Source organism: Lethenteron reissneri, chromosome 40, assembly GCF_015708825.2.
Source record: "Lethenteron reissneri isolate LAM-NWPU_2019-01 chromosome 40, ASM1570882v1, whole genome shotgun sequence".
NCBI classification, from domain to species: Eukaryota; Metazoa; Chordata; class Hyperoartia; order Petromyzontiformes; family Petromyzontidae; genus Lethenteron; species Lethenteron reissneri.
Window position 1 is genome coordinate 148,784 of NC_083818.1, and position 24,935 is coordinate 173,718.

At 54.3% G+C, this 24,935-nt stretch overlaps 1 protein-coding gene across 1 annotated transcript; it reads left to right on the forward strand.

Annotated features, from left to right (window-relative positions):
- The first annotated feature begins 429 nt into the window (after positions 1-429).
- Positions 430-9,421, forward strand: LOC133352351 (tumor necrosis factor receptor superfamily member 5-like). Its single transcript, XM_061567946.1, has 9 exons — positions 430-483; positions 5,065-5,143; positions 5,619-5,709; positions 6,344-6,538; positions 6,825-6,916; positions 7,337-7,429; positions 7,719-7,801; positions 7,940-8,015; positions 8,164-9,421. Exons 1-9 carry the CDS (start codon positions 430-432, stop codon positions 8,262-8,264), a joined length of 864 nt encoding a protein of 287 aa, XP_061423930.1. The 3' UTR covers positions 8,265-9,421.
- The last annotated feature ends 15,514 nt before the right edge of the window (positions 9,422-24,935 follow it).

Genomic DNA, 24,935 nt, shown 5'->3' on the forward strand with positions numbered 1-24,935 from the left:
TAGGATTCGGGGTGGGGGGGGGGAGTGTAAAAAGTCCGCGTGCGTACAGGGAGGGAGGGAGGGGGGGAGGGGTCAAGTTTCGACAGATTTTTGCCACCGACTCAATGGATGCCCCTGACCTGTGAAGGCCGGCACGGCGGCACACGATGGGCCGGGTTAGCCAGCACCACGCCCGGCCGCCTTTGTCTCCCTCGCGGACGTGCTTTACACACACTGCACCAGCTACTCGTTTGAGGCCGAGCCGACCTAGGGAGGCCCATAACGTTACACACAGACACTGATGCCGTGATGTGGTGTCTCTCTCCCTCGGGGCTTCAGAATAATCGCGAGGAGGAGAAGACGACGAAGAAGAGGCGAGAGATTAGAGAGGAGGAGGACTCGCCCCTCCGAGTTGCGAGTTCGGAGAGGGGCGAGGGGCAGGGAGCCACGATGACTACGCCGAGCTTACCGCCAGCTCTCCTGCTGGGCTGCCTCCTCATCCAGGTTGGTGTGTACGTGGGGTGTGTGTGTACGTGGTGTGTGTACGTGGTGTGTGTGTACGTGATGTGTGTGTGTGTGTGTGTGTGTACGTGTGGTGGTGTGTAGGTGTGTGTGTGTACGTGGTGTGTGTACGTGTTTAGTGGGGAGTGGCAGTGTAGTGGTTAGCGCTACGCTGCGCTACGAGGCGCGGCAGTCCGGAGTTCGATTCCCGCTCACGGCCAACACCAGCGACGATTATCTGAACCGGTCCTGGGCCTCGCCTAGGTCGACTCAGCCTCAAATGAGTACCTAGTGCGGTGTGTGGTAAACATCGCCACTGGGGAGACAAAGGCGGTCGGGCGTGGTGTTGGCCTTCATAGGTGCTCGCTAACAGCACTTGCCCCGACAGTCTGTTAAGCCTACACGGGGGATATTTGTCTGTGTGTATATCTGTATGTATATGTCTGCATATTTATGTAAAATGCAGATATGGGATTAGTCACTACTTGTGGAATGTGTAGGTGATTGGGGGGTCTCAAGTCATATTACATTGACTTAAAGCTTTTGTGCAGGAATTCATATTATTTGGGTCTTTCAGTATAGTCACCTATCTAGTGACTTTGCTGAAAGACCCAAAGAATATAGAAAAACATGAATTGTGTTAAGATGTTCAAACCACAAGGCCTTAGCCATGGAGTCAACATTGGGGGGGACCAAATCTCCCAGGGGGCCTTGGGGGTCTCAACCCAAAAAATATCTACATTTGAAAACTAATTTCCTGCCTAAAAATATTTAAAAATTCACTAACACATGGGATGACTTTTTTTTTACAATAATGTCTAATAGTGTATTGTATTACATTGCTCTGTTTTTACTTTTTTACCATTTCTTGTTTCATTGTATGTAATGTTTAAGATTATGGATTCATAAAGTACAACCATAATCATATAAACAGAAATCTATGCATTGATTTTTTTATGAAGACAAGTCCAGATATTGTGGCCAAGGTTTAGCAATTGTTGCTTTTATTTACATAGCATAGCAATAATTATGACTTTTAATATTTTAATAGCAATATATTGGGGGGGGACATTTTGAGCATATTTGAATATTGGGGGGGGGGGCAATATATATTATAATTAAGGCCTTGGTTCAAACACCCAATTAGATACCTTACTGCATTAGCCACACACACTACTCGTGGCAAAACATGCAAACCAACGTGCTCTGATAACACTGGTCAACAAAAAAAAACATTTCTGGCCTGGACTTTTCCAGCTGTTTTAGACTAATTTCAGGGTGCTGATTCCAAATCTCATCTCAGATTTGCTCTATCACATCTCATTTTATGCTATCGGCATACCCCATTTTCATTGATTTTACCCGAAATTAACTCTGTCACTTATGATTGCAAGTTGTTGCGAGTCAGTGACTGCTTTAGTGTTAAAATACGGTGCTGTATTTTTAGGATAGTGTGTTTATAATATAATTTTATGTAGATATCCACATTTATTTAATATTTTTCTTTTGCAGTTTTTTATTGAAAATGCAATATTTGATTCTCAAAAACCTGATGTGATAGACAAAAACTGATGCCAGATTTGGAATCAGCACCCCAAAATTACATTGAAACCGTTGGAATACCTTATGCCAGAAAAAGTGTGACGAGTGTAATGTATACATTGTCTTTGAAACTGATTGGGCTACACCAGACACTGCTTTCTCTTTATGGCCTAGTCTCACCAGCGGTGTTAGAACAGGGAAGGCCTGGTTCTCAAGGCCATAAACAAGCCAATCGCTTTTAAAGACAATGCAAACACTACTATCAGAGCATGTTTGTTTTCCACAAGGCCGTGTATGGTTATTGCAGACTTTTGATGCCTTGCAAAAAAGGTTTCTATTTGGGTGTTTGAACATCTTGGCACAACTCCTGTTTATTGCCCGAGGGTTGTCTCGCCCAGCCTTACACAAGGCCTCGGCAAGGCGAGGTAATTTACCCTTTTTACCGGGTAAAAGGGTAAAGGTAAAGGTGTCGACATGCCAAGGGGTAAGGCTAAAGGGTATGGTAAAGGTAGGCTCGTTGTTTTTACACTTTTACCTTACCTTGCCCGAGGCCTACTTACACACTCGCACCACACAAACAGCACGGCATGCCCTCCGCACTCGACATCACACACATCAATCGCGCGCACGGGTGATGCACCAGGGGAGCGTGGGAGGTCAGGGGTGACGCACACAGCACGGCCTTGGGCAGGGAATCGAGATGGGGGGGGGGGGGGTGTGAGCCCTGGTGGCGCACGACACGCAAACCCGACGGGTGGGTGGGTGACCACTGATCGGATTGGTGCGGAGAGCGGATCGGAGATGGGCGATTGGTGGAGAAGGGCGAATAGAAGGTTTAAAAGGGACTGTGGAACGAGGAAACGGGGTTGGTTGTGATGACGAGTGTTGCTGTGGTTTACGAGCGGCGATGGCGCAATAAATCAGTTGAAGTACACCGGCCCAAGTTTCCTTTTCACTGCGAAAAAAAAAGGTCCCATAGACTTGGGCCATCACGCCGCAGTGGCCGACTCTCGCCAATGGGGCGCCACGGTGGCTATGAGATGTTAACTACCTCGCCTGGTGTGCAGGAGGTCGTGGTTTCAAGCCCGACCCTGACGCCTGTTGTATATTTGAGTCTGCGTGTCTCTCTCTCATCATCATCATCACGGTAGCTAGGAGATGTTAACTACTTCACCTGGTATGCAGGAGGTCGTGGGTTCAAGCCCGACCCTGACGCCTGCTGCTGTATATTTTGAGTTTGCGTGTCTCTCTCTCATCATCATTTATCACGGTGGCTAGGAGATGTTAACTACCTCGCCTGGTACGCAGGAGGTCGTGGGTTCAATCCCAACCCTGACGATGCCTGCTGTATATTTGGAGTCTGCGTGTCTCTCTCTCATTATCATCAGGGTGGCTAGGAGATGTTAACTACCTCGCCTGGTATGCAGGAGGTCGTGGGTTCGAGCCCGACCCTGACGCCTGCTGCTGTATATTTTGAGTTTGCGTGTCTCTCTCCATCTCTTTCCCTGTGATCGCGTGGATTTTTCTCCGGGTCCTCTAGGGTTTCCCCCCCTCCACATTTAGAATCAACGTCGCGTGTATTTGTCTGCTGCTGTGAATGTCCACATGATGACATAAGCCCACTTTGTGAGCTGTCGTTTGTGATGGCCAGGTCGCTTCTGAAAAAGAGCTACAGAGCTCAGGGGGCCTTACCTGGTGAAATAAAAAAAATTTCGTTCAGGCTCCAGTGGATCTTTAACACCCACCGTCAAGAAGGCGGGCGGGCGCGTGGTAGTAGTATTGTTTTTGCGGTTAATACACACGACACATTCGGGCGTTTTGTGGTTTCTTATCTTCCGGCTGTACAATCAATCGGCGCCTCCTCCACACCACAGACCTCCCCTTTCAACCATCACCCCCAACCATCATGATCATCGTCATCACCACCGCCATCGTCATTATGATCACTGTTACCATTGTCATTAGCACCACCATCACCACTATTATCATCATCGTCACCGTCATCGCCATCACTTTTATCGTCATCATCCTCATACCAGTTAACCCCTTATGAGTGCCTCCCTGATTATAGACCAATCGAGACCTTATTAGTCAACCCGTGCCCTTATAAATGTCAACGTTCATCCTACAAAGTCCCATCACAAGGGAGAAACGCAACACAAATAGACAAAAAAACATGTTTTTGTCTGTAGTATTGAAACGGCTGTATGCCGTATGGACCTGAAAACTCAAATTTCCCTGCACAAGAATACGGGGGTAAACCGTGTGGGTAGACACGGTATGCTATCATCACCGTTGTCATCATCGTCATCATCACCACCACCATTGTCACCACCAACATCATCACCAGTATTGTCATTATCATCGTCGTCATGAGCAGCAGCCGGAGCCCCTTTACCCGAACTCGGAGCGAGATGAGAGATCGTGACGTCTCCCTTACCTGTCTCCTCGCTCACCTGTGCATCTCCCTCGCCCGAGGCTCTCGCCTGTCACTCTGACCGCCCCTCCTGTGTCTCTCACCTGTGCTTGTCTCACCTGTGCTTGTCTCACCTGCATCTCACCTGTGTTTGTCTCACCTGCATCTCACCTGTGTCTCACCTGTGTCTCACCTGTGCCCTTCACCTGTGACTCACTCACCTGTGTTTGTCTCACCTGCGTCTCACCTGTGTTTGTCTCACCTGCATCTCACCTGTGTCTCACCTGTGCCCTTCACCCTGTGACTCACTCACCTGTGTTTGTCTCACCTGCGTCTCACCTGTGTTTGTCTCACCTGCATCTCACCTGTGTCTCACCTGTGTCTCACCTGTGCCCTTCACCTGTGACTCACTCACCTGTGTTTGCCTCACCTGCATCTCACCTGTGTTTGTCTCACCTGCATCTCACCTGTGTCTCACCTGTGCCCTTCACCTGTAACTCACTCACCTGTGTTTGTCTCACCTACGTCTCACCTGTGTCTCCTGTGCCCCTCACCTGCATCTCACCTGTGTCTCCTGTGCCCCTCACCTGTGACTCACTCACCTGTGCGTCTCTCACCATGTCTAGATGCTGTGCGTGGGCGGGACTCCGGTCACGTTGCCTCCGTGCACCCAGCCGGGGCCCTGGGGCATCCGGTGTCTCCCAGGTGAGTCACTGCAGTCTAGATATAGACTGTTTCCCAGTCGCGGGTGCTGCGGTGGCTAGGAGATGTTAACTCCCTCGCCTGGTATACAGGAGGTCGTGGGTTCGATCCCGACTCTGACGATGCCAGTTGTCTATTTAGACTTTGCGGTGTCTCTCTCTCTCTCTCATTATCATCACGGTAGCTAGGAGATGTTAACTACCTCGCCTGCTATGCATGAGGTCGTGGCTTTGATCCCGACCTTGACTCCTGCTACTGCTGTGTATTGGTTTGGCCGCGTTGGGTTGTGGCGGTGGGGGGTGGGGGGGTCCGACGACACGGACGAGGCCGGATTATAACGTGCACGCTGCCCACCCGCCCGCCCAGGGAGACCGATGGCGAGTGGCGGGTTGGCATGGCTGCGAGATCGCCTCTCCGCTGCCTGGCCGTTGACGATTTATCTCTTTTTCTTCTCGTGCGCCGTGGGGTGGGCGCCCAGGATGCTTCCTGGAGGAGGAGAGCGGCACCTGCGCCCCATGCCCGCGCGGCTCCTTCATGGACCACATTAACACCAAACACAAGTGCCTCAGGTGCAGAAGCTGTAACGCAGGTACCGCTCCTCACGAGCCACGCAGGAGCCATGCACGAGCCACATGATCACTCCCAAGCCTTGCATGAGTCACATGACCACAAGCCACGCACAAAACACACACGAGTCACATGACCACGCACGGGTCACATGATCACTCCCAAGCCTTGCATGAGCCACATGACCACAAGCCACACGCAAAACACACACGAGTCACATGACCACGCACGGGTCACATGATCACTCCCAAGCCTTGCATGAGTCACATGACCACAAGCCACGCATGAGCCACGCGCAAAACACACACGAGTCACATGACCACATACGAGCCACATGATCACTCCCAAGCCTTGCATGAGCCACATGACCACAAGCCACGCACGAGCCACGCACAAATCACACACGAGTCACATGACCACGCACGAGTCACATGACCACGCACGACCCAAACCGCATTCAGGCAAGTTGACGCCCAGGTTGATTCTGTGCTGCGGGGTGAGAACGCAGCAGCAGCATGGAGACTCGCCAGCCCAGAGCACACAGCCAACCGCTCGCTCTTGCCTCCACCCACCCCCTCCCCTCGTCCCCCTGGAGCAGAGGTCGGCTTCGAGGAGGGGCGGCCGTGCGGTGCGCAGGGCCGACGCAGAGTGCCGCTGCCGCCCCGGCCTGCACTGCGTGAGCCCCGACTGCCCGCTCTGCCAGGGGCAGCCGCTATGCCCCCCGGGGCAGCAGCCCGGGCCCCCCCCGGAGCCCAGCTCCTGCACGCCCTGCCCAGCCGGCTCCTACTCCGACTCCACGTCCGCCACGCTGCCCTGCAGGGAGCACACGCGGTGAGTGCCGTGTTGGGGAGGTGATGATGGTGGTGTGTGGGTGTATGGTGGTGATGGACATGGTGGTCATGGTGTTGGTAGACATGGTGGTGATGGTGACGGGTGGTGGTATTGATGGTGGTGACGGTGGTGACGGTGGTGACGGTCGTGACGGTCGTAACGGTGGTGACGGTCGTGACGGTGGTGACGGTGGTGACGGTGGTGACGGTGGTGACGGGTGACGTGGTGACGGTGGTGACGGTGGTGACGGTGGTGACGGGTGACGGTGGTGTGTGTGTGTGTGCAGCTGTGAGGATTCTGGGTTGAGAGCCGTTGCCAATGGCACGGAGACCACGGACACAAAGTGTGAGGACCGAGGAGCGGCCTACTTCGCATTTGGTAAGCAGGGGGGGGGGGGCACGGGGACGTGGAGATAGAGCCACACGAAGACAAATATCCCCCGTGTAGCCTTAGCAGACTGTTGGGGCAAGTGCTGTTAGCGAGCAGCACCTATGAAGGCCGGCACAAGGGGGCGGGTGGCCAGCACCACGCCCGGCCACCGAGCGGCGATGTTGTTTACACGCCGCACCAGGTACACATTTGAGGTTGAGTCGACCTAGGGGAGGCCCAGGACCGGTTTAAATAATCGTCACCGGTGTTTGGCGGTGGCCATGAGCAGGAGTCGAACCCGGGTGGCCGGGTTCGTAGCGCAGCGCGGTGACCGCCACACCACCGCTCCCCACCACACGCACACCGTGACACGGAGTACGCCGCATGCGTGCTGGTGCTGAGAGCGAGTTGCCGCTGCTGTGCCCCCAGGATCGATTTGGGTGGTGATGGTGTCGCTGGCGGTGCTGGTGGTGCTCACGGTGCCGGCGGCGGTGGGGCTCTGCTTCGTACTTTACCGCAAAGGTGAGAGGCACGGCGCCCTCCGCACCGAGGCCGGCACCACCGCCCCAGGTCACAGAGGCCGAGCCAGGAGCGCCCAGGTTCCACTCCGGGTCTCGGTCGCCCAGCCACAGAGAATCACACCAGGGGCCCGTAGACTCGCACGGAGGCGCCCGTAGACTTTCACGTCAAGTTATTTTGATGACAGCGATGATGATGATGATGACGATGACAGCGAGCCACTGACGATGAGATGCTAGGTGGAGCCACTGTGGGTGGGGGCTGATGACACTTTCTGTGGCGCTCTCTGTAGGCTGCTGCAACAAGGAAAGAGGCAACGCAGCGGAGTTGGACGACAAGGAGGACAGCACGACGCACCTGCAGCCCTCCGACGAGGTGAGTGACACCTCCCTCCCTCCCCCACTCTCTCCCCTCCCTCCCTCCCCACCACCCCCTCCCTGGGCTACCACTGCATGTGCGTCTCCATGCTCGCTGTGGCCCCTGAGCGTGCCTTCTTCTCTTCGTGTCCTGCAGGAGAACGAAGATGACGCCACCAACGTCGCCAGCGTCGCCAGCGTCGCCAGCGTCGCCAGCGCTGTGGCCCCTCATGGTATGGTACACTCTCCCGTCACTCTCCCAATCGTCTTCGTAGCTGCGCTTGAAAACGCAACAACATAAACAACATAAACAACATAAACAACATAAACAACATAAACAACAACACGCGTTTACCTTTCTGCCCCCCCCCCCCCTCTTAGTTTCCAACTTCCTGATCAACGTGAACACTCACGTCATGCAACTGGGAGACTGGAATCGCTGCTCTGTGGACGGACATGAGCCGGGTTCCTCGGTCACATAATCAATAGGGGAGCAAACTAAGTCTAACTCACGGTTGGGGGGGGGCAGATAGATGACCCCCCCAGGGAAAGCCCCCCCCCCCTCCACACACACACCCGCACCTCGTGAGGGAACAGCAACAGCGTCGTCGGAACTGTCGCGGATGAAGAATGCCAGAAGAGGAGCCGAGGATGAGGATGAGGCCTTGCTGGTGGCGGTGGATCGCGGCTTCAGGAGAGGAGCGATGGACACTGGCCGAATGAGGGGGGGGGGGCACAATGGGGGGGCCCGCATCGCAGACTTTCTCGACGACGTCCTCAAGCGTACCGTGGGTACCTCGCCATCGCTTACTCCCCACGGGGGTTACGAACTTTTACCGTGCGAGGTGCCCGAATGTTTTTGGGCTGCGTGGCGATGCGCTGGTACCCAGGTGGCAGCGCTGGTCCTGACTGCGGCAGTTTCTCTCACGGCGACTCTTTAAATGGGTGTTTTTCTCACCCGCAATGCCGTCTTTTACGTTGACATTTATTGTACCTGTCGTATAATTAAGGGTTGCGAGGAGTGAGGATTGAACGCGGAAAAGACAAAGGCGACGGTGTTCGGAAGGGGAGGACATCGAGAAAGAAGTATAATGGCGGGAAAGTGGCAAGGTTTGCGAACGTCAAGGAACTTGCATAGTTGGGAATGCTCCGGACATGGGAAAATGACCGCGCGGGAGACACGGGAGACACGGGGCGCGAGGAACGCAAAGGCAAAAGGAGGTATGGCAGCGCTTCATACATCTGGAGAAGCAAGCGAATCGGCACAAGACCAAAGTGACCATCTGGAGGACGTGTGAGTGTTCAGTACGGCTTTGTACGCCGGCGAGAATTGGAGGTTTGAACAAAGACTGGCGGAGATACGAGACTGGCACTCAACATTGCATTGCTGCAGAAGGATGCTGTATCTATGCTGGAACCCAACAGTGAACCAACGCAGAAGTGAGAAAAATGCCTATAGATTGATTGTGGTTATATATATTCTTTATACATCGGTTGTGCGGTTGGGATTGTATTTATCAGAGTAATCGTGATGGGGTGGTTGGTACATCCCGGTGATTGATTGAATTGGCTGTTCGGCGCGATGTCCGACGTTTCGATGCGTGATGCCCGGCTCAATAAACCCGCAGCTTCCACCCGACGCACCTTCCGATTCGTGTGGTTGGCTACACGCGTAGGGTGTGAAAGAAGTTCAACGCGCGATACGAAACAACGCACGCCTGGGACCTGCTCGCTCATCGCCACGCATGGAGACCAACCCACCAGGAGGGCCCCAGGCATTATGACCTCACTGCTGCCCCCCCCATCCAAAACGATGACATCACCCCGCGCGTAATTTTGGTGACATCATAACCCCCCCACCCTACACGTTATCCACCGCCCACCGACCTGAGCTCAGATAGCCCGGCCCATTAATTAAGTAGCCCCGCCCACTATGGTGGCCACGCCCACTACTCGGGTAACTACTCAGGTGGTCCCGCCCACCAATCAGAGAGCCCCGCCCACTGCTTTTGTCGCTCCATCCACTGCTCAGGTAGGTATGGCTGACCTGGTATGGCCCACCCAATGTCTCACCCGGTATGGCCCACGTGGTATGGCTGACCTGGTATGACCCACCCAATGTCTCACCCGGTATGGCCCACGTGGTATGGCTGACCTGGTATGACCCACCCAATGTCTCACCCGGTATGGCCCACGTGGTATGGCTGACCTGGTATGACCCACCCAATGTCTCACCCGGTATGGCCCACGTGGTATGGCTGACCTGGTATGACCCACCCAATGTCTCACCCGGTATGGCCCACGTGGTATGGCTGACCTGGTATGACCCACCCAATGTCTCACCCGGTATGGCCCACGTGGTATGGCTGACCTGGTATGACCCACCCAATATGGCTCGCTCAGTGTGGATGTCTCGCCCAGAATGGCTCACCCGGTACGGCTGTCCTGCTACGGTTTACCCGGTGTGGGTCACTGGGTATGGCTCACCTGGTACGGCTCACCTGGTACGACTCACCTGAACACCACAGAGTTGCATGTCAGGCTGAAGGATGACCGCGGTCTGCTTCGAGTTCAGCCGCAGTGGCCAGTGAGTCTCCATCTCTTGCAGCCAGGGCGAGGTTCATCCGGGGTCGAAGTATGGACACCACGGTGGCTAGGAGATGTTAACTACCTCGCCTGGTACGCAGGAGGTCGTGGGTTCGATCCCGACCCTGACGCCTGCTGCTGTATATTTGGAGTTTGCGTGTCTCTCATCATCACGGTGGCTAGGAGATGTTAACTACCTCGCCTGGTACACAGGAGGTCGTGGCTTTGATCCCGACTCTGACGCCTGCTGCTGCTGTATATGTAGACTTTGCGGTGTCTCTCTCTCATCATCATCACGGTGGCTATGAGACGTTAACTACCTCGCCTGGTCTACAGGAGGTCGTGGATTCGATCCCGACTCTGACGCCTGCTGCTGCTGTATATGTAGACTTTGCGGTGTCTCTCTCTCCCCGTGGTCGCGTGGATTTTTCTCCGGACCCTTCCGGTTTTTCTCCCCCCACGTTTAGAATCAACGTCACGCGTTTAGAGTTATTTGGCGGCAATATCTTTCCGCGCGATGAAATCAGCCGCTTTCTTTAAGCAATCATTTGTGATAGCCAGGTCGCTTCTGAAAAAAATTGCTTATACAGCTCATTGGGGCCTTACCTGGTAAAAGTAAAAAAAATCAAACATCCGGCGTCAACAACACAAGACCTCATGTTTACTTTGGTCCATTGCACAATCTCCTGGAACGTGGTGTTGGTGGTTGTTCGTTACCTGCGGGCAACAACCCCTTGCGACTGCGTCACCGATGTCTCGGGCTGGGGGACCATACAAGGAAGCTTCGATTAGCACGGTTGGCTATGTACGGTGCGAAAGAAGTCGCAACACAAAGGGCACGGTGTGACGTCACCTCGGGTCACGTAACCTCAACGCCTCCGCACCCTCGCTTGTTTTATTTGTCAATCACGATGGTTTAATATTTATTTACTTATTTTTAACCACGATGCTTTATTTTATGGTTATTTCTTTTTTAACCACGATGCTTTATTTTTATATATTTATTTTTCAATCATGATGACTAGTTTTTTATTTTTTGATTTTTAAATCACGATGTTTTATTTGTATTTATTTATTAAGCATGATGCTTTACTTATTTATTGTAACCCTCGTGTTCTCTCTGTGTTAATCCGACCCTCAGTTGGACCGCCGAGTCAATTGGCAAAACTCGAGCCGTCGAGGCATTATTAATGTTTATTATTATTATACTCGCCTAAAGCCCGTCCAAGGACGAGTGTATTGCAGTTAGGGGCCGTCCATAAATGACGTCACGCGATTTTGAACCATTTTTGACCCCCCCCCCTCGTCACACGGCGTGACAAAAAGTCAGACCCCCCCTCAAATATGACGTCACAAAGCTCTGCCCCCCCCCAAAAAAAAATAAACATGCTTCAAATCGCTTTAAACTGTTGTCATCGTAGTGCGTATTTAATGTGGCGCTGCACTCTGATGTAGGAGAAAACATTTATTAAAAAGTCTATGTAATTAAGTAGAACGTGTCGTATATATTTATTTAAAGTTGCGCATTTTGATGTGACGTCACACTTCTCACCCCCCCCCCCCCGCCTCGTCACACATCGTCACAAATGTCTGACCCCCCCACCCCCACAGCAAGAAAATATTTTTTTTTTCCAAAAAATGTCTTGCTGTGGTTTTCACACCTGATGATGATGATTGCTTGTGTTGCAATCGAAACGTCGTGATACTTTTATTGTTTTATTATTATTTTATTATTTCCCTTCGACGTGACTTTACCGAAAGAACCAAGAATACAAAAATAATAAATCACGACGTTTCGATCGCAACACAAACGCGGTCGTCCTGCTGAACCAGTATATCAGTAAAGCTTTTCACACCGATGGCTGTGCTGGGTTGATGCCCAGTGGGTCACCATGCATCCCCTCTGTAGGTGCTGTAACACGTTACAATCCACCATCCCATCGATCCCTGTGCTGCTGTTTCAGTACTTTCAATTAACGCCCTGGTCTTCAGGAGTGCACCCTGGGCATAAATCGGGGTTTGACGAAATATTGATTTTGGCTAGATATTGTTTATACATCGGTTGTGGGATCGACTTGGTATTGCGATTATATTGATCGTGATGGGTGGTGGTGAAGCCCAGCGAGTGCTAGGCGCGTTGTCCGACGTTTCGATGCGTGATGCCCGGTGGAGTTAATAAACCCGCGACCTCCACCCGACGCACCTTGGGGCCGTCCATAAATGACGTCACGCACCTAGGGTGGGGGGTGGTTCAGACATTTGTGACGATGTGTGACGAGAGGGGGGGGTCAAATATCGGAGGGCCCCAGGCATTATGACCTCACTGCTGCCCCACCCCCCCCACACATCCAAACGATGACGTCATCCCGCACGTGATTTTGGTGACGTCATACCCCCCTACCCGACTCGTTATCCACCGCCCGGCCCATTAACTAAGTAGCCCCGCCCACTTGTCGGTAGCCCCCACCCACTACGCAGATAGCCCCGCCCACTATTTTGGTAACCACGCCTACTTATCTGGTTAGCCCCGCCCACCACTCAGATAGCCCCGCCCACTATTCAGATAGCCCCGCCCACTATTTTGGTAACCACGCCTACTTACCTGGTTAGCCACGCCCACTACTCAGATAGCCCCACCCACTACGCAGATAGCCCCGCCCACTATTTTGTTAACCACGCCTACTTATCTGGTTAGCCACGCCCACTACTCAGATAGCCCCACCCACCACTCAGATAGCCCCGCCCACTATTTTGGTAACCACGCCTACTTATCTGGTTAGCCACGCCCACTACTCAGGTGACCCACTGCTCGGCTCAAACCACTGCTCAGGTGGCTGCTGCCAGACGCAACAGTCGGTGTGCCTTGAAGACCAAAGTGTCGTCAGCATGTTGTTATCACGACGACGAGGCGGGTTTACCAGGCAGATCTCGTTTGTCAGGTCCTGCCAGGTTGCTACGGTGGCGTTGGGCGATGTTGCCGCTGTGCGTGACCCCATTTTAGTGATGTGAAAGTCACTCTTGAACGTGGCCGATACCAGTTACAAGCCATGGCAAAGGTTTGTTTATTTGGGTTAGGTCACGTAAATATAAACGTGTCGCTGAACGCGACCTAACCGAAAGCAATCTTTGCTGTGGATGATATCGGTCGCGAAAGGCTACACGTGTTAAAGCGACCGGCTACCACGTGTGTGTGTTAGAACTGGGGGAGAGAGAGAGACACAAACTGCACACGGAGTGGCGCCCCAGTCGGGACTCTAACCGAGGCCCTGTTTGTCGTGAGGTTCGAGGGCCCCCACCGCCGCCACCCCACCCACCACAGCCACCCACCACCACACCCACCCACCCACCCACCACCCACCCACCACACCCACCACCCACACCACCACCACACCACCCACCACCCACCCACCACCCACCCACCACCACCCACACCCACCACCCACCACCCACCCACCACCACCACCACCACGCCACCACCGCACCACCACGCCGCCACCCACCACCGCCGCCACACCACCGCGCCACCCACCACCGCCGCCACCCACCACCGCCGCCACCACCCGCCGCCACCCACCACCGCCGCCACCCACCACCGCCGCCACCCACCACCGCAGCCACCCACCACCGCCGCCACCCACCACGCGCCACCCACCACGCCGCCACCCACCACCGCCGCCACCCACCACCGCCGCCACCCACCACCGCCGCACCACCACCGCCGCCACCCACACCGCCGCCACCCACCACCGCCGCCACCCACCACCGCCGCCACCCACCACCGCCGCCACCCACCCCGCCGCCACCCACCACCGCCGCCACCCACCACCGCCGCCACCACCACCGCCGCCACCCACCACCGCCGCCACCCACCACCGCCGCCACCCACCACCGCCGCCACCCACCACCGCCGCCACCCACCACCGCCGCCCACCACCACCGCCGCCACCCACCACCGCCGCCACACCACCGCCGCCCCACCCACCACCGCCACCACCACCGCCGCCACCCACCACCGCCGCCACCCACCACCGCCCACCACCACCGCCGCCACCCACCACCGCCGCCACCCACCACCGCCGCCACCCACCACCGCCGCCACCCACCACCGCCGCACCCCACCAGCCGCCACCCACCACCGCCGCCACCACCACCGCGCCACCCACCACCGCCGCCACCACCACCGGCCCCCACCCGCCGCCACCCACCACCGCCCACCACCACCGCCGCCACCCACCACCGCCGCCACCACCACCGCCGCCACCCACCACCAGCCGCCACCACCACCGCCGCCACCCACCACGCCGCCACCCACCACCGCCGCCACCCACCACCGCCGCCACCCACCACCGCCGCCACCCACCAACACCGCCGCCACCCACCACCGCCGCCACCCACCACCGCCGCCACCCACCACCGCCGCCACCCACCACCGCCGCACCCACCACCGCCGCCACCCACCACCGCGCCACCCCACCACCGCCGCCCACCACCACCGCCGCCACCCACCACCGCCGCCACCCCACCACCGTACGCCACCCACCACCGCCGCCACCCACCACCGCCGCCACCCACCACCGCCGCCCACCCACCACCGCCGCCACCCCCACCGCCGCCACCCACCACCGCCGCCACCCACCACCGCCGCCACCCACCACCGCCGCCACCCCACCACCGCCGCCACCCACCACCGCCGCCACCCACCACCGCCGCCACCCACCACCGCCGCCACCACCACCGCCGCACCCACCACCGCCGCCACCCACCACCGCCGCCACCCACCACCGCCGCCACCCACCACCGCCGCCACCCACACACCGCCGCCACCCACCACCGCCGCCACCCACCCCCGCCGCCACCACCACCGCCGCCACCCACCACCGCCGCCACCCACCCCGCGAACCACCCCACCACCGCCGCCACCCACCACCGCCGCCACCCACACCACCCACCACCGCCGCCACCCACCACCGCCGCCACCACCACCGCCGCCACCCACCACCGCCGCCACCCACCACCGCCGCCACCCACCACGCCGCCACCCACCACCGCCGCCACCCACCACCGCCGCCACCCACCACCGCCGCCACCACCACCGCCGCCACCCACCACCGCCGCCACCACCACCGCCGCCCCACCACCCCCGCCGCCACCCACCACCGCCGCCACCCACCACCGCCGCCACCACCACCGCCGCCACCCACCACCGCCACCCCACCACAGCCACCCGCCACCACCCACCACACCACCACCGCCACACCACCACCACCCACCACCACCACCCATCCCCGCCACACCGCCACCCACCACCACCCACCACCACCGCCACCCACCACCACCCAACACCGCCACCACCACCCAACACCGCCACCACCGCGGGGTTGCGAACACCGTCGACAGAGCTCAGAGGAATGGAATGTGAAGCTCTCTTCTTGTTCGACAAGTCTGTAGGTATTTTGGCAAACATCGTTCCACCTGCTGACGTGCGTTTGAAGGCGTGTATGAACTTTAAACTCTTCATTTTACCATTTACCATACAAGGCCCTCTGAACTATGAAGCTCTGTTTTTTTCAGAAGCGACCTGACCGCAAATGAAGCTCAACGAAGTGGCTATCGCGTTGAAATGTATGTCAGCCAAACACTCTCAAGTCTAAAGGCACGTTTTTCAAAGTGGCAGGAAAAAAACCGAAGAACCCGGAGAAAAAAATCCACGCGATCACGGGGAGAGAGACACGCAAACTCCAAATATAGAGCAGGCGTCAGGGTCGGGATGGAACCCATGTTCTCCTGCATAGCAGGCGAGGTAGTTAACTCGCCACGGTGGCACCCCTATCCTGGTGAGAGGCACGGGACAGGTGAATCCCATCCTATTTGATGTTACTATTTTTATTTTACCAGGTCAGAAGCGACCTGGCTACAAATGACAGCTCAAATGAGTGGCTTATCACGTGGAAATGTTTAGTAGCAGCCAAACACTCGAAACGCGTGATGTTGATGCTTAATGTTGAGGGAAGACACCGGAGGACTCGGAAAAAAATCCTCGCGATCACGGGGAGAGAGACACGCAAACTCCAAATATAAAGCAGGCGTCAGGGTCGGGATCGAACCCACAACCACCTGTATTCCAGGCGAGGTAGTTAACATCTCCTAGCCACAGTGGTGATGATGAAGGGAGAGAAAGACGCAAACTCCAAATATAATGCCGGCATCAGGGTCGGAATCGAATCCACGACCTCCTCCTGTACACCAGGCGAGGTCAGCTGCCATCTCGCCACCGCATCGCCCCTAACCAGGTGGCTGTCCCGAGTACAATGGACATTGATAGGATTGACTTTTGTTTTGTTCTGCAAGTCATTGCTAAACTTGGCAAGCGCCGGGCGGCTAAAATCCAGCAAGTTAGTACAGTAGGGAGCAAAGGTCTTCCCAGTGAACCCATGGTACCTGGGTCTGTGCCGTGACCTCCTCTCGGGTATGATGAAGCAAATATTGTCCAGATTCTGAGATGCCTCGCATGTAACGGATGCATTGTCAAACGCATTTCAAACACACACACACAGATAACACATTCCTGCGGAGGGAGCTGGTAGGAACGTTGGGTTGCTCGGTCAATGGCCAGGGTTAACGGCGGCGTGGTGTATTCCGCACATATGCCCGACTGTGAGGGTGGGCACAAGCCGGCGTGAGTAGGTTAAACGTTGAGTTTTATAAGGGCACCACGGAGTGACCAGCCCCTCCCCACCCAGCCCCACCCTCCCCACCCAGCCCCACACTCCCCACCCAGCCCCTGGCTCTGCCCCGTGACCGCCCGCCAGCAAGTCTTCCACATTTCACGTGGCCTCAAGATGCACCTAGCCTGGCACAAGCGTCGTGGTGACCACTTCGTGGCGAACGGCGTCTGTTGTTGTAAAAGGTTTCTGCCCTACAATCGCTCGCTCGTGGCCACTGCTGTCGGGATCACGTCCCGCGAGACACAAATTATTTCTTGGCCAGGTTCATTTTTAAAATCCTTTATATTAAGTTCGCTTGCTTGCTTAGGACCGTGCAAATCTTTCGGTCGTTTTTTAACCCACTTCCCGTGATCCAATCGAGCTGACATTTTGCACACAGACTCGTTGTGCGAGACGATTAATGTTCGTGAAATTTTTTTCTCCAAAATTGTACACTTTTTAGGACAAAAATATTATATTTAATTACCAATTGCTTAATGGTGGCATGCAATCATCTGACCCATAAGTGGCAGCCATCTCAAGCCAGAGGACGAGAGGACTCAAGCCGCCACGCATATAAAGGATTTATAGTGAAAACTTTGTTTTTACTGGTTATACTTGTTACGCAGTAAAAATCTTGAAGAGTATTTGGCGACTGCTATAAATGACCACGTGATGAGCCAATTTCGTTGAGCTTTCGTCTGCCATGGCCAGGTCGTTTCTTGACAAAGAACTACGCAGCTCGGTGAGCATTACCTGGTAATATAAAATCTACATACTGTATATAAAAGGGACATTTGTGAATGTGTGTCTGTTCGAAATGTTTGCATACTTCTCGACATGCAAGCAACTAGAAATTTGGCATGTGGGTAGCTTCCAGATTGTACACAATGCAAAAAGTATAAACATTTACTTTTGTATTTGGGGGGGTGGGGAAATGACCATGAAGTGTGTGCCGTGAACCCGCATACAGGACTGGCGATAATCGATATCTAGTGAGCATTGTGGTATCGATTAATAGGGGAATAGGCCGATTCTAAAGAAATCTACAACCTTCGATTCCTTTGCGCGATTTAAAGAACCGAATCTTGGCGCGCGAGCGTAAGTTTTTTTGTTCCATTGCGCGTTGGGTTTTATTTTAATTTTAATTAATGAGGTAATGATCAAAGTTTTCTTTTCATTTGTACATGTTATGTTTTTAAGTTTTGATAAGTTTTTAAAATATATTTCCCCCCCGGGCAACGCCGGGCTATTCCCGCTATTGGTAAATAAAATAGATTTAGACCCTGACGCTGGCTGCTGCAGTTCTGGCAGGAAGCTGTCATTTTTATATTTTCTTTATCTCGGGTATGATGAAGCAAATATTGTCCAGATTCTGAGATACCTCGCATGTAACGGATGGATTGTGACACGCATTTCAAACACACACACTCACAGATAACACATTCCTGCGGAGGGAGCTGGTAGGAACGTTGGGTTGCTCGGTCAATGGCCAGGGTCAACGGCGGCGTGGTGTATTCCGCAAATATGCCCGACTGTGAGGGCGGGCACAAGCCGGCGTGAGTAGGTTAAACGTTGAGTTTTTATAAGGGCACCACGGGGTGACCAGCCCCTCCCCACCCAGCCCCACCCCTCCCACCCCCCCACCCAGCCCCACCCAGCTGCTCCCCACCCAGCCCCTCCCCCTCCCCACCCTCCCCACCCAGCCCCTCCCCACCCTCTCCTCCCCACCCAGCCCCTCCCTCTCCACCCAGCCCCTCTCTGCACTTTTGACGGAGAGTAATTGACTTTAAGGCAACGCCTCTCAGAGAGAGAGAGGGGACGACTCAGAGGCGGCAGCCACAGATGAGCAGCAACCACGTGGTGCAGAGCTGGTGCCAAATCCCGTCCCCCTCCAAGCTCTGCGGTCCTCTATACAGCATGGCGGTTTCAGTCACTTCATGAGTGTTGAAGGAAACACGGAGAAACCCACGTGTGCGAGGGGGAAACACTCGATCCCATACCGATGGGAATCACTCGACTTGCTCTACCGGCCTTCCAATGGCGAGCCTAGAGGTACGGCAAACCCCTCGACGCACGTGGCAAGGGAGTTTCACGACGTTTCGAGTGCGGTCCACCAACCCACGCTGCTACCATCCCACGTGCAGCGTGGGAAGCCGCCACCCTGTGTGCTTTCGCGTTTTCCCGACTCGCCCGGAATGGCGTGCCCGATATGGCTCACGTGGTATGGCTCTTCTGGTACGGTTTGACCAGAATTGTTTGCCCGGTGTGGCTCACTCGGTATAGCTCACCTGGTACGGCTCACCCGGTATGGCTGACCTTGTATGATCAACCCAAATGACTCACTCAGTATGGATGGCTTGCCCAGAATGGCTCACCCGGTACGGCTCTCCTGGCTTCTCCGGTGTGGCTCACATGGTACGGTTTGCCTGGTATGGCTCGCCCTATATGACCCAACCTAATATGGGTCACCTGGTACGGCTCACCTGGGCACCACAGAGTTGCATGTCAGGCTAGAGGATGACCGCCGAAACTGCTTCGAGTTCAGCCGGAGTGGCCAGTGGCTCTCCATCTCTTGCGGCCTGCAGTCAGGGCGAGGTTCAGCGGGGTCGAAGTATGGACACCACGGTGGCTAGGAGATGTTAACTACCTCGCCTGGTACATAAGAGGTCGTGGGTTCAATCCCGACCCTGACGCCTGCTGCTGTATATTTAGACTTTGCGGTGTCTCTCTCTCATCATCATCATCACGGTGGCTAGGAGATGTTAACTACCTCGCCTGGTACACAGGAGGTCGTGGGTTCAATCCCGACCCTGACGCCTGCTGCTGTATATTTGGAGTTTGCGTGTCTCTCTCATCATCATCATCACGGTGGCTATGAGATGTTAACTACCTCGCCTGGTGTACAGGAGTTTAGTGTTATTTGGCCGCTATATATTTCCACGCGATGATATCAGCCGCTTTCTTTCAGCTATCATTTGTAATAGCCAGGCCGCTTCTGACAAAAGAAACGAGCTTATACAGCTCAATGTGGCCTTATCTGGTAAAAGTTTTAAAAAATCAAACATCCGGCGTCAACAACACAAGAGCTCACGTTTACTTTGGTCCATTGCACAATCTAATGGAACGTGGTCTTGGTGGTTGTTCGTTACCTGCGGGCAACAATCCCTTGCGACTGCGTCACCGATGTCTCGGGCTGGAGGACCATAAAAGGAAGCTTCGATTAGCACGGTTGGCTATGTACGGTGCGAAAGAAGTCGCAACACAAAGGGCACGGTGTGACGTCACCTCGCGGCATGTAACCTTAACGCCTCCTCACCTTCGCTTGTTTTCTATTTTCAATCACGATGCATTCTCGTTTTTTAATGTATTTTTAACCCTCTTGTCCTATCGGTGTTAATCCGCCTCTCAGCTGGACTGCCGAGTCAATTGGACATTGTGAGCCGTGGAGCATTATTAATTATTTGGTCCATTTTTTGGGTTAGATCGCGTAAAAATATAAATGTTGCGTCGTTAAAACCCGCCACCAACCCGACACAGCCAACTAGTAAGGGTTGTCACGTAAACAGAACGTGGCCAATTCGTTACTAGTACAGCACTAGTGTGTAGTGTATAGTGTAGTGTGTAGTAGTGTAGTGTATAGTAGTGTAGTGTATAGTAGTGTATAGTGTAGTGTATAGTAGTGTAGTGTGTAGTGTAGTGTATAGTAGTGTAGTATAGTAGTGTATAGTGTAGTGTATAGTGTAGTGTATAGTAGTGTAGTGTATAGTAGTGTATAGTGTAGTGTATAGTAGTGTAGTGTATAGTAGTGTAGTGTGTAGTGTATAGTAGTGTATAGTGTAGTGCATTGTGTTGTGTATAGTGTAGTGTATAGTAGTGTAGTATATAGTAGTGTAGTGTATAGTGTAGTGTATAGTGTAGTGTATAGGTAGTGTACTAGTAGAGCCACACGGTGTGTTGGAGAGCCAAGCCACAACAATTTACAATCTGAGTACGACGTTGCGCCAGTAATTACAACTGGCATCATCAGGCTTTCGCCTCATTAAGCTAGTTGCAATCTAACCCAAAGAAACCTCTATTATGGATGATATCGGTGGCCAAAGCCAACTTGTTGTACTGATTACTGGTTTAACATTATTGATTCCTTACAAGCCTGACGTCGCCGTCGTCACCTCGCCCGCTCCGTGCTCGCTCAGGACCGGGGGGAGCCGAGTTTCCAAACGGTGCGACCGACGTCCTCTCACACGAAGACCGTCCCCGTCTCCCCCTGTCATAGCCCCGTCTGTCATCGCCCTGTCATCGCCCCGTTTGTCACCCCCTCCCTGTCCTCCCCCGTCTCTCCTCTCTCAACCCCGTGAAGCGCACGGAGTTTGAGACCCGCGCAGTGTCAACAGCCCCAAGCGCGTGCCACCACTACCACCGTCACCGCCACCACCACCACCACCGTCACCGCCACCACCACCACCACTACCACCACTGCCGCCACCACCGTCACCACCACCACCGTCACCGCCACCACCACCACCACTACCACCGCCACCACCACTACCACCGCCACCACCACTACCACCGTCACCGCCATGGCGATGTAAGTGCCACTGGTTCTTTGTGTTCTGTGGATGTAGGTGCCACTGGTTCTTCACGTTCTGTGGATGTAGGTGCCACTGGTTCTTCACGTTCTGTGGATGTAGATGCCACTGGTTCTTTGTGTTCTGTGGATGTAGGTTCCACTAGTTCTTTGTGTTCTGTGGATGTAGGTGCCACTGGTTCTTTATGTTCTGTGGATGTAGGTGCCACTGGTTCTTTGTGTTCTGTGGATGTAGGTGCCACTGGTTCTTCATGTTCTGTGGATGTAGGTGCCACTGGTTCTTTGTGTTCTGTGGATGTAGATGCCACTGGTTCTTTATGTTCTGTGGATGTAGGTGCCACTGGTTCTTTGTGTTCTGTGGATGTAGGTGCCACTGGTTCTTCACGTTTTGCAGATGTAGGTGCCATCACCGCCATCTATTGCGCGGAAGTTGAACTTACAGCTCTCGGTCCGAACATCAAAAACACAAAGTAAGCACGGCCACGTAGGTACAACAACAACTTTGTTTCATTGACCCCTATGTATTTATTGACACTGTACATTTCTTTTACGATTGAGAACCAACGAGGTGGCAAGGCTGCGGTGAAAGTTTAAGAACCACCGAGCAAAGCCAACAGGACCAGCACTGACAATCAGTTTGTGTTCTAAAAGACGCGGCGATGTTTCGCCAAAGAATCCCCGGCGAGCATGGACCGCAAGGCTCGCGTGACGATGACGAGCGGCGATGGCGACGAAGATCAAGTTCAAGTTCATTGATTAGGTATCAAGCCCTGTGAGCCATTCGGCTCTTGAATCGGGTGCAATCGCAACAAACAGAAAACAAAAACATGAACAAGAATACATCTTAAAGTGACTACGTGACTAAGTGTAAACAGAAAATCCAAGAAAAGACAGCAACATACTGCAGAAAAAGCACCGTGCACCGTACACCGACACTGTGTGCAAAAATCCCAATGGGATGCAAGTCAAACAACAACCACAAGACAACTTAGATTAAGGCCATCAGTCTAACTCTGTACTACAACAAACAAACATGGCCAAACCAAAAAACTTTTCGAAAATCACCAAAATAAATCCGTAAAAGCAATGAAACAGTGCAGGTCATAGGAACTGTTACCGAATTTTCACAATAAACGACGTAAAAAAACATGTACCACCAACCCTCTGCAGCCATAGCTGGCTGCATGAGTCACTCCACAAGATGATGATGATGATAGTGGTCTATTGGCGGTTTAAATGGGAAAAAAAATTTTGGTTTCTCAGCAAAAATCGCCGAGAAACAGGCGGACAGGGAACGCCGATCGGAAAGTCGAAGACATCGCGTGTGCGAGTTGAAGGCTCTTTCGTCAACGCGCACCGACACGCGCGTGGTGAAGTATGGTCAAACGAGGTGCCGTGAGAGGCGTGATGGGGGGGGGGGCGATGGATATTATCGCGGCGTCGTTAAACCCGCCACCACCCGACACGGCCGATGAGTGAAGGTTGTCGCGTGAACAAAACGGCCAATTCGCGTTGGGCACAAACCGGTCGTGTGATGGAGAAGCTACAACGACGTTGACAATTACCAGCACATTTATTGGCATCCGAACGGCAAAAGGTCGCAACCGGGTACCCCGATACTCCGTACCCTACCCGATACCCGGCTACCGTACCGGCCAGGGTAAGCCGTTTGCGAACCTGGTGCGGCCGGGTACGGGTACGGGTAGGCCGTGAGTCACTGGTGAGTCACCGTTTGTCACTCCGGGTACGGATAAGGAATCAAACCCCGTTTGCGACCTCTGCCGAACAGTTGGGGAAATCCCTTGACCACGAAATCACATCCCCAACCCCGTCAACTCCACCAGCTCCCCCTACCCCCGCACCTCCCCACCCCCCCCAACTCCACCCACCTCCCCCAAATCTCCCCCCCACCACCACCACGTCGCCCACCCCCCTCCCCGCCCACTCCACCCCCACGCAGCCCCCTCCTACCTCGCATAAGACCCACGTCGGTGAGACGGGGCGAAGGGGCAGTCCCCAGTTCTCTTCAAGTTCTCATTCAGCAACATCATTCTAGTCGTCGTCTTCTTCGTCGTCGTCTTCTTCAGAAGACGGATAACTCGTACACCATCAACTACACCACCGACTCTCCACCATCGGACTCAACCACCAACTAAACCACCAACCTCACCCCGACTTCCTTAACCACCGACTCAACCACCGGACTCAACCACAAAACTCCACCATCACTCCACCACAAACTCAACCACCAACTTAACCACCAACTCCACCATCAACTTAATCACAAACTCCACCACCAACTCCACCACCAACTCCACCACAAACTCCACCACGAACTCCACCACCAAACACCACCATCGACTCAAACCACCGACTCCACACCAACTCAACCACCAAACCACCACCACCAACTTCCCAGGTGAGCCGAGTCTGAGATGGATGTGGAGTTGACTTGATGGGCAGGTGGATGTTTGGACCGCATTGATTCGCTCAACATACAGGCAAAGGTCCCCCGTGTAGCTGAGGCACGGCTGTTGGGGCAAGTGCTGTGGGGGAAAAGCACACACACCCGGCCGCCTTTGTCTCTCCGCTGCTGATGTTTTATACGCGCCGCACCACTGTGTACTCGGTTCAGGCCGAGTTGACCTAGGGGAGGCCCAGGGAGCGCTTCGGATATTCGTCACTGGTGTTGGCCGTGAGCGGGAATCGAACTCGTAGCGCAGTGCGCTGACCACTACGCCACTACTCCCACGCCCACAGACACACAGACACACACATACAGACATAGACACACATAGACACACACAGACATAGACACACATAGACACACATACAGACATAGACACAGACACATATAGACACACACACAGACACACACAGACACACATAGACACACATAGACACACACACACATAGACACACCACAGACACACACATACAGACGTAGACACAGACACACATAGACACACACGAACATAGACACGACACTAGACACACACATAGACCACACACAGACATAGACACACAGACATAGACACAGACACACATAGACACACACGACATAGATACAGACACACACAGACACACACACAGACAGACACACACAGACCACATAGACACACACATACGCACAGACACAGACACCCACACAGACATAGACACACACAGACACACACATAGACACAGACATAGACACAGATACACACACACACAGACACACCACACAGACTAGACACACACAGACCACCCAGACACACATAGACAACACATACAAA